General features: G+C 38.6%; 1 protein-coding gene across 1 annotated transcript in view; it reads right to left on the reverse strand.

The window, feature by feature from the left end:
• Positions 1–5,366: 5,366 nt before the first annotated feature.
• SMC2 (structural maintenance of chromosomes 2) overlaps positions 5,367–11,492 on the reverse strand; it is a 66,013-nt gene continuing 59,887 nt past the window's right edge. The window contains 2 exon segments of the mRNA XM_027774603.1: positions 5,367–7,227; positions 8,219–8,366. Of these exon segments, the coding sequence (XP_027630404.1) occupies positions 7,048–7,227; positions 8,219–8,366 (328 nt within the window). The 3' untranslated portion in view covers positions 5,367–7,047.

Raw genomic sequence — 11,492 nt, forward strand, 5'->3', positions numbered from 1 at the left:
CACCTCTATCCTACCAAGCTGTCCTCATCCTGTGTTGCAGTGCAATGGTTCCCTTGCACTGCAGTGTAGTGTTCGGTGTAGCATTCAGGTACTGCCCTATTTAGAGAAGGCAGCACCACCCACCAGCACGTCATCTTGATATCTTTTCTTCAGTTGTTTTCTGGGTCAGCTGTTGTATTGTACAATGGCTCCGATGGCCTGCAGATGACAGGGTTCATGGAAACTCCATTGTATTCCTTTTGCTCATTTTCAAATTTCATGGGCAGTAAGGGATATTCGTTGGTCAGAGTAAAGTGCTATGGGGTATCCAAAAACACAGCTGAAGTTCCTCTCAGGAGTAGCTACGTAAGTAGTCCCAGCAACCACAGGTGACATATTTGTCCCTTCCAGGGGACAAATAGCAAGCTTCTGCTATAGTCCTTGTCTCCATGTAGGGGGGTCCTTTAAGAGTCCAGTCACTCACTTCACTTCTGACCCGATAGCTAGGCTACTGTCAGCGAGCCATGAATCAGGGAAAATGTGGCACGTATGGTGTGGGGAAGCCTGCCTGGCCATAACCACTGCATGTAATTTGGCCCACTGGATGGAACATCCATAGTCTCAGCCCAAAGATGGCAGTTACAGCCCAGAGGACCTGGTCTTCTTTTAGTTTCACAGAGCCACTAGTAAACTATACCAATCACAGGCAGTCAAGTGTCCAATCTCAGGACCCAGGAAACCAAGGGAGACAGAGCATCTACTTTGAATCACTTGGTTCCTTCTGGCAAGTTAGCCATTTGTTTATGAAGCCTTCTGGCCCCTTGGGGTCCCAGCTGGGTTTATCTGGAATGTACCATTTCTGTTTGATAACTGAGTTTTGTTGAGGCTATTAGATTTCATTAGTAAGCTTTGTAAGCACCCAAGTAAGAACAGTTAGGGTTGTCACTGTGGTGCTCCAGCTTTAAGGGTCTGTATCCCTCAGTGTGCAATAGCAAGCAAAAGGTTAGCATTCAAAAGGAATTTATCTGGTGGTTTCCTCAGGCAACTAATCTGTCAAAAATCAGTATGGCTGTTTTCTATCATCACACATTCCTATCAACACAAATGATCTATGGCTTCCTATTGAACTATCAGGCATTGAAATTTTTTTTTTTTTTTGTAGAGATTTTTGCTATAGGGGGCATGCACTTACCAGAGAGACAGAGAGAGAGAGAGACATAGAGACAGAAAGCGAGAAATCAATCCCCTCCCCGTCCCCCCCCTTGGGGAGGATGGCCACGCCAGTACCTTCTCTTCCATTCTCCTCTTGGGATTTTGGGCATGCATGCACGCGAGCCTGGCGTGAATTTTAAGCTGCCGGGTCCAGGACTTGAACCACAGTCTACTATGTGGGAGTCCAGTGACATAACTATTATACCATCTGCTAGTCCCCAGGCACCAAAGTTTTAAAAGCAGTATCTAAGTCATGGCCTGTTGAATGAATTCCAACACCTGCTACTACAAAGAATCTTGTTCAAAGTTAGATTTGGTCACTTTGATTAACGGAGCCAAAAGAAAACTCATGAGGCATACATGCCGTCTCCAATGCCCTAGGAGGCCTACCAGCTGTTGGGCCCTGTTTTTAGTGGAAGCTCCTACAATCAACAGTTTTCCCTCGCAAGTACTTGGGATAATTCTTTGGTGTCCTTCCTAAGTGTCTTTGGCATTCATCCTGTTCAGTCCGTCATTAGTCTCGAAAGGCTCTGAAGGCCATTTGATCAGCGGCAGTAAGCTGGTACAGTGACAGGGTTGTTTGTAACATTTATACCTGTTAACAGGTTTTGAACTAATAACGTAATATCTTGTTGTCCACTTTGTAGTACTGCTTCTGTTGAAAAACCACTGGAGGGGCCAGCAGGTGGTGTGGTTGTTAAGGCACTGGATCCCACATGGCCAACTGCATGGTTTGAGTTCCAGACCTGCTGGCTTGAAAATCACACTGGGCTTGTCTGTGTGTGACCAAAATCCAGAGAGGAAAATGGAGAAGGGATTGTAGAAATATGCTGTCCTTTGGTGGGACCAGAGACCCTAATCCCAATCCTTACTGTGCCTTTCAGCCAGACATTTGGATCTGCAGTGTCACTTTACCAGACACACCAATTAGGCTGCAGACTTGCCTGGCTTTTCTCCATATTAAGTCCTTTAGATAATGTTTCCCTTTTTGTGAAGGCCCAAGTTGCAAATATTGGTTTCCTCTCTGGTGCTTCAAGAATAAGTACTTCTTTCTCCTCCCCTGCCTTGGGGTCCATCTGAGTACCCACTTCCCAAGTTCTCTAGCCCTGGAAATGAGAATTACAAGCGAGCAACTAAGGGAGTGTACACCGTGTTTGTTTCCACCCTTTCTCTCTGCACAATCCATTCAGCCAATTTTATAACACCGACAAGGGGGGAGACCTGTGTCATTATCTTTCTTCCCCATGAAACATCCAGCTGTAGGTGTACTCAAATGTCTCCAGCCAGCACTTGGTACTGGGGTATTGTTTCTCTCACTTCATCAATATTAAGTCATGGCTCTGTCAGCCTAAATGTGCTAGCTTTGCCAATTTAAGAAGCAGAATCACCGTGCCCCCTGGTTACTAACTCATCTGAGTCCGGTGAGACAGAACACACTCACAAGTTACATGAAAGCAATTTATTATTTAGACAGGCAGCAAGAAATAAGTACCTAGAATTATTATTATTATTTTTTTGAGAGGTTTTCGCTATAGGGCACGTGCGCTCGCCAGACAGAGACATAGAGACAAAAAGCGAGAAATCACCCCCTGGGGGGGATGGTCACGCCGCAATCCCTTCTCCTCCGTTCTCCTCTCGGGATCATGGGCATGCATGCACACGCGCCCGGCGTGAGTTTTAAGCCACTGGGTCCAGGACGCGAACCGCGGTCGACTACGTGGGAGTCCAACGACACAGTCATTACGCTAACTGCTGGTTCCCAAGTACCTAGAATTCTGACAAGCCAGTCTTAACAAGCTCAGGAAAGTACTGAGTGTGCCCTACTTGCACTACAACTGAAGGACCCTGGAAAGCAGGCTGCCCTGAGTTATATTATACTTAGGGACACAGACATGCTAGACAAAAGCATCAAAGGACATCCTGTTTTGGGGGTACTGTAACAGAACCCCAGCTGTTCCACCAGTCCTGCTCCTATTTCAGGGTGTTCCGTTCCCAGCTCATTCTACAGTGCTTAGAACTTAATTGTTCTAAGGCCACCAGGATAACTGTCCTGTGGGCACAGTTTAAATCACAATTAGTTCAATTAAGCTAAACTGCAATTTTTTTGACAGATTGCTCTGACCAAATCCCAGCTTAAACCTACTAGGCCTAAACCTCCACTTGTAATGATTTGAAGAAAATACTACCAGCATAGTTTCTAACAGGTCAAGGCCACATCCATTCCACAGGATGACCCTACCCCCTCTAAAGTGCCTGCTTATGAAAACTCATGGCTACCAAGAAATTTACTATTTGTTCAAGCCAACACTTCAAAAAGAAGTATCGTAGTCTCTCTGGATGGTAAGAGCCCAGCTTGGGGATAAGAACCAGTTAAACCTAAATGAGTATCATGCAGATGGATCAACACTCCTGCAACTTGTAGTTTTCTTGGTAATTTACCTCTCTGACTCAACTAAACCCTCACTTACTCTTCCCTATTACATCATCCTCTATTTAAAACACCTCTATACAAACCAGCTAAGTACAGTTCACACTGGATCCTGCTCACTGCAATGGTATTCAAGGGGTCTTCAAAAAGCTCAGGGAAAAATTCTTATGAAAAACCTATGCATGGATTTTAAGTATTTTTGCATCAAAATAAACTCACTTAACAAAAAAAAAAAAAAGGCCAGAGTGTGTGTATGCTATCAGAGAGAAAGCACTCCCCATGGGGGATGGTCATGCTGAATGTCTTCTCCTCCACTGCTCTCTCCTTTCAGGATTTTGGGCACACATGCCTGGTATTTCTGAAGCCACCAGGTCCAGGACTCAAATTATGCAGTTGGCCATGTGGGATCCAGCCATCTTAACCACTGGGCCACTGGCTGGCCTATCATAAATTTGTATTTTTTTTTTAGAGGTTTTTGCTATAGGGTGCATGCACTCGCCAGACAGAGACAGAGAGAGAGACAGAAAGAGAGAAATCACTCCCCGGGGGGATGGCCACGCCTCAATCTCTTCTCCTTCATTCTCCTCTCGGGATCTTGGGCACGCACGCACATGCACCTGACATTTTAAGTCACCGGGTTTGGGACATGAACCACAGTCGACTATGTGGGAATCCAGTGACATAGCCATTATGCTAACTGCTGGTCCCATAACTTGTACTTTAACTCAATTTTTCCATAAGCTGTTTGAAGACCCCTTATATTACTGATTAAAAATCAGTCTTTACTATTTTAAAAGTGTCCAGCTCTCTCTTTGATATGAACCTTATTTGCATAGTTCAGGAGCCAACTAGGATGAGTTTGTCTGCCAAATTTGGGGGCCCCCACCTTCTCTAGCTTTTCTTTCTGAGATTTTCCCCTCACTTTCTGGAAGCTGTGGTAATCCCTGCATCCATCCTAGATCTCTAGGCCTGAAAGATAGCAGGCTTTCTAATGCAGCTTTTAGCTGTCCCACGAATAGCGTCATGACTATAGCTAGCACTTAAGTCACAGATCAAAAACATCAAACTTAGCTTTTGCCTGTCTCTTCCTCCAAATTTCATCTCTAGTCCAAAATCTTCCTGCTTTCTTCAATTTCCAGAGCTTTCAGGTAGTGGTTTTTGGTATTTTGCCCAGAACCTACATTTGATCTTTGGAAATATTAATCTGCTAGACTGATTACTACTCCAAAGGGAAGTGGGATTTTCAAGTCTTTGCTTTCACACTGGCTGTTAATTTACCTGATGTACCAAAACAACAACAAGGCATCTGCTCTTCAAACATCTCATGTTCTACTTAAAGATAATATTCACATGTTGTATGTACTGCTCATATGGGTATATTTCCTATTTTGTATGATAAAGGCAAATGTTCAAGCTATCAAAGAGGTTAATACATCATAGGCTCTAGAGACCAACTGCCAACCTCTGTATCTCAGCTCCGCCACTCACTAATACCATACATTATCTACATGGGAAAGTTTTTTAACTGTTCTCCTCAATTTAATTTCCTCAATTTTATGATGACAAAAATAATATACTTCACTGGGCTACTATAAAGATGAAATATGAAAATGGGTACAAATAGGTATTGTGTCTGATGTATGGAAAGAGCTTGATAAGTATTAGTTAATTCATCTTAATGAAGATGCATGAAATAAATATCCTTAATCCACTTAATGTCTTTCTTCTAATCAAAGAAAAACAACACTGCTAGCAAAAACTTCATATATATTTCAGAATTTTCATACAAGAGCAAAATTACAGAGAAGACAAAAATTGGGAAAACACACAAGCAGCACATTTGCAGCAGAGGAAAGGAAATTAGTACATATGGCAAAATATTCAACCCCACAAGTTATTGTTAAAATGCTAGCTACAATAGCAATGAGATACCATTTTATAAATATTAAATCAGAAATATTAAAATTAGCAGCCAGTACTGACTAGTTTGTGGTCAGACTGGTATACTATTCTTTATTGGTGTATAGAATGATGTATCTATTTTGGCAAATAGTTTGCAATAGAGCTGAAAGCAAACGAAAAACTTTGTATATGTTACCTATGATTCTGGACTTTCGACAATTCAGCATTTATAGCTTTATCTTCCTCCCTCCCACAATACAGAACTAATTTCAGATTCGATCCTTTCCAATGTGTCCCATCGTATCAATTACTTCATTTTCCCTGACATCTCAGATATATAATGAAAATGAAGGATGAAAAATTTCAAACCTATACCAGAAAATGTGAGCATTTATCAGGGAAAGGATTATAACAACACCAAGGAAGGAAGACTCAAATATCAAGAAGGGATGCGAGGCCAATATAACACATCCAAGATCAGTTTAGACCACACTGAAGCTTTTAGGATTCAGAGCTTAGAGATATTGTTTTGGTGATGTACCTAGAAATACTATAGATAGTACCTTAAGGTGTTTGTGAGCTGCATCTTTGTAGTTCTAAAGAAATTTTAGTCCTTTACACTGGAAAGCAGAAAACACTGAAAATTGGAATCACCAAACTTTTGAGTTATTTTGGCAGAATAGGTTGATGTATATATTTATCAGACTGAAGAAAAAAGATAAATTTGATTGGGTCTGCTAGTTCCTATATTCTTATCTACCAAAACATTATCTACCAAGACATTATTACTGATTGGATTATGAAAAAAATCTTTGAACATATTTGGAGACTTCAGATAAACTTAGGGAGAGAGTAGTATGCAACAAACCTCCTTCTAAACATCTATTAAAATGCTCATAAATCTTAAAAACCTAAAGACTTAAGGTTACAGAGACCAATTACTAGGCAAATAGAAACATGATACTCAAACATTATTATGAGAAATCCTTCAAGGTCCTTTTCCCATTTCAGTCAGAGATTTGGCATTGTGAGTTGCTGACCCAGCCTTACTCAGCATATGCACAATATCTTCCTTTGCATTCTCTGTTGGTTTGGTTACTTGCTTTATCATTCCTCCCTACTAAATGCCTTTATTAGCAATAGAAAACACATTAATATGGCCTTAGGAATAAAACTAATTAAAAGCTGACCATAGTTATATTTATCCTATAATTTAGTTTCTATTTTTTTATATTTTTGCTCTTACATACAGAATTTCCTATCAACCACATATCTCAGGCTCCCCAATATATAAAAGATAAGAAAAAATATTTGATGATATACATAAAATCACAACCACAGTAATTGGACCATAGTTAAACTAATTAATTAAAAGATAATGAGTCTATGCTGTTTGTAAGTGATTATATAAAGAGAAAATATAGATTAAGTAACAAAATGAGATTAAATTTTTATATAAACAAATTGAACTTCAAGTTCTTAAAAGTTTGTTTAAAAAACAGGTCAAGATGGAGTAAATCTGTACTTTAACATCCTTCCACATGTGTTCATTTGGGTCCTTTTGCCTTGGATTTTGTTTCCTTTGGAATCTTTCCATTTTGACACTGAGTAAATCTGGCTACTGTAGAAACACCATCCACAAACTTGGTTTTGAAAAGAACATTTGCATTGTTGAACATACCTTCTTTTAGGGATACCACAATGAACTTAAGGGAAAAGAAAAAAAAAACACTTATTATAATATTCTTAAAGAATATCGGTTAAAAACAAAAACAAAGAACTCCTTTATATTGGCCTTAAGAATTATTTGAAAATAATTTGATTTTGTTTTCTCTCAAAAACATAACTCAAACAAATGTACAACCTCAAAAACAAGTAACACACATTTATACTAGGCACCTAAATGAGCTTCCCATATTCAGTTTTAGAATCTTGAGTGTTTTATTACCCAAGTGTGCTATTACCTGATTGTTGAATGTTTTCTGTTATCTTTTATAGCTGGCATCCACTGTTTAGTTGCTAGCTCTAACCATTCTAGTAAAATATTTTTCCTTGTAATGTGATACTTTAATGTCAGAGAAGGTTTCAAATTCCTATAGCACTACTATATGGAAACAGTCCATATGGAAATTTTATATAATTAAGAAAAGGCACCATTTCAATGTTATCTGCCCAAAAAACTGCCATAATAAATATGTAAGCTATGAAAATTATGAATGAAGCCCCCATAGTTACACAATATCATCATTTATACAACCGTGTTTGAAAGCCCCAGTTCTTATATCAATAGTACGAAACAACCCAAACTGCTCTTAGCTTCAAGAGGCTTTTCTCTCCTTTTTGGCCAAGAAGAATTAAAGTTCCCTTATCAAATGTCAGATGACTTTCCAATACTTGGGGTATATTATCCCTTCATATCTCTTGCAGCTATTGGAGAAAACAACTCTATCAACCCTCAATTAATCTAAACTATGACTAAATAGTATTTTCCCTTATGCTACAAATAATTTTAATGCCTGACTCTTTAAAAAGAAGACTAAATCCTTTTTTTCTTCTATATTCAGTTGAACAAGTTTAAAAAGATAAACAATGTTTTAGTATTATTAAATTCTAAACATCTTATTGATTGCTACTAAAGAATACTTGTAGAAGAAAAGTTTTTAAACTACAAATAAGACATGTGTTTCTGATTCTTACCTGAGAATGTGTGAAGTGAGTACGTAGCATCTGTCCAATATTCTGGGTATGAGAAAGATCTAAGGCTGCGTCTACCTCATCCAGAATATAAATTGGAGCAGGTTTGAAGAGGAGCATAGACAATATTAATGACAAAGCCACTAAAGACCTAAGAAAAAAAGGTTGGTGGAGCAAAGTCATAAAAATTTGTTTTTATCACTCTTCACCAAACATTAGAGCAAAGCTGTGATCCTATTATTACAATGAATAGAGCAGGGTTTATGTGAGACAGTCAAAAATCTTTAAGTTTCAAACTTCAACATTTTGTCATATTAAAATGTCTACTTTGTGTTCCAGTTTTCCTCTCTAGATTAACATACTATTTTTGTAAGACAAATTTAATACTGACATACTATATTTGGGACTTGTCCTTAAGAAAAGATCCAATTAGGTTTTTTTAAAAATAATTATTTAATTTTGTTATTTCTTCATTTGCTATAAGGCATGTGCTCACCAGACAGAGAGAGAGTAGTGAGAAATGAGAGAAGGAAAGTGAGAAAGCAAGCCTCCAGGTCTGAGACTTGAACCATGGCTGCCCATGTGGGAGTCCAGCACTCCAACCATCATAATACCTGTTGGTCCCAGGATCCAATTACTTTTAATAGTTTTATGGCTCATTATGCTAAAGGGTTTCATAGTGTCAGAATTTCAACCTTTGTCTAAAATTTGTAGTCATGCATACTTCCATATTCTACAGTTGTGGTTTTCAGTTTTCTTCTAGCTCATTATCTTATTTAATTGCAGCTGTTTCTGTTCTAATCTAGTATAGTCATAATAACTCTTAAAATATTTTTCCTTAAGAAACATATTTCATTAAAAAAAAAAAAAAAAAAAAAAAGGTCTACTTTAGGGCACAACAGGTGGCATAGTGGTTAAAGTGCTGGACTCTGATGGGGTTGACTGTGGTTCTAGTTCCAGAACCAGCGGCTTGAAAATCATATTGGGTATATGTGCATGTATGCCCAAAAGAGAAAGGGCTATGACATGGCCATCTTCCCTGGGGAATGGTGTCTCACTTTCCCTCTCAACATGTATGCCCAAAAGAGGAAGGGCTATGACATGCCATCTCCCCTGGGGAATGGTGTCTCACTTTCCCTCTCACTGTTTCTCTCTGGCGAATGCACACACTTATGGCAAAAATCTACCCCAAACAAAAAAATCTACTTTAACGCAAAATAATTAACATTTGCATTTGTAACATATTTCTTGTATGACTTCAAATATCTTGTGTTATGCAGTACTAGAATATAGGGGTGCTTCAAAAAGTTTGTGAAAATATAGAATTGAAGTATGAATACTGGTGCCAAAAAACCCTGAAATCCAGGCACCATTTTTCATCTCTTTATTTTTTTAATACAGAGATTTTTACTATATGGTACATGTGCTTGCTGGAGAAACAGAAACAGTAACAGAGAGACAGAAAGTGATGAATCACCACCCTCCCGGCCCCCCTTCCCAGGGGAATGGCCAAGCCACGAATCCCTTCTCTATTCTTCTCTTGGGATTTTTGGCATGTATACACATACACCCAGTGTGAATTTTTTAAACTGCCCGGTCCAGGACTCAAACTGTGGGAGTCCAGAGAGGTAATCATTACGCCATCTGCTGGTCCCAGCCATTTTTCTAAATAATACAGACTTTCTATGAACTTTTGGAAGATTTTGTATAAATAGTCACTCCAATGATTACTGTATTCCAGTGGAGTTAAGAATCATGTAAATGAAGGAAAGGGAACAGTTATTTCTAGCAAAAGAAATTAATGAATAATACCATAAAAACAAAAAAGAAAACAAAGCATAGTGAGACCAATATTCACCTTTTGAGGTCGGCTGAGGTCATTCGAATAACCTAAAATTATTTTTCACAGGCTTTCTCTGTGCTAAGTATTTAAGGCATTAATCTTTAAACTTTTTGGAGGAAAAAACTCAGAGGGCCAGAAGGTGGTTAAGGCACTGGATTCCCACATGGCTGACCACAGTTTAAGTCCTCCCACACCTGGGGGCTTGAAAACCATGCTAAGCAAATGTACATGCCCACCAAAAATCCCAGGAGGAGAATAGAAGAGAAGGAATCATGTTATGGCCATCCTGCTTGGGAAGTGCTTTCTTACTTTCTGTCTGTCTCTGTCCAATGAGTGCACAAGTCCTATGGCATAAAACAAAAACAAAAACAAAGCAAAAGCAAAAAAAAAAAAAAAAAAAAAAAAAGATTATGAAAACTTAAGTAAGAATTTAATGGCATAAGGACTAGCAGTTGGCATAATGGCTATGCTGCTGGACTCCCATGTAGCCGACTGTGATTCGAGTCCCAGACCCGGTGGCTTAAACTCACGCCAGGCACATGTGTGTGCATGCCCAAGATCCCAAGAGGAGAATGGAGAAGAAGGGATTGTGGCATGGCTATCCCCAACCTGGGGTGGGGGGTGATTTCTCACTTTCTATCTGTCTCTCTCTTTCTGACGAGCGCAAGCACCCTATAGCAAAAACCTCTCCCACTCAAATAATAAATAAATCAAAAATAAAAAAGAATTTAGTGACGTAGCTAAAAATAATTGTATAGTATCTTAACAATGGAAGTAATTTGTATGACGACTCAGAAGAGAAGCATACATTTTATATTTCTCCTCAAAATATATTTGAGGACTTTGGCTATAATTTAACTAAAGGTACTGGGATCTAAATTGTGAAATTGAATTTTGATTAATAATCAAATTTCTAAAAGATAGCAGGGGCTATCTTTTAGAAATTGCGAAGTCAATCATGAAGTATATGAAGAGATAAATTTCTACACCTAAAAATGAAAAAGGAGTTTTATAGAAAAATTAATGAGCCTCAGTATTTTCTATACATAAAAAAAGTCATATGATGGTATAGGACACAAACAGAAGAATTCTGCAGAAAAATAAAAGCTAAATACTAACTGAAAACATGTACAATCATATGAATATCCACCAATTTTCTCCCAGGTGGTTTTAATTTATCTGTAGGCAACGAGTTAGGCCACACGACTTTTCAAGTTTTTATCAGTATACTGATTTTCCAAATCCCTCAGACTGGAGAAATTTTCCCAAACCCCTGATACATGCTTTTTCTAATACTCTTCATTACTTTCTATCACCAGGTATCATTTTCCTGTTGCCTGAGACATTCCTTTGCCTGCAGTACAGTTTTGCTAAATCAAACTCTTAACTTTTGTCTGAAAAGTATTTATTGGATTGTTGGAAAAGTCATGATGC

This window comes from Tupaia chinensis, unplaced genomic scaffold (genome assembly GCF_000334495.1).
Source record: "Tupaia chinensis unplaced genomic scaffold, TupChi_1.0 Scaffold000460_1, whole genome shotgun sequence".
Taxonomy (NCBI): domain Eukaryota; kingdom Metazoa; phylum Chordata; class Mammalia; order Scandentia; family Tupaiidae; genus Tupaia; species Tupaia belangeri.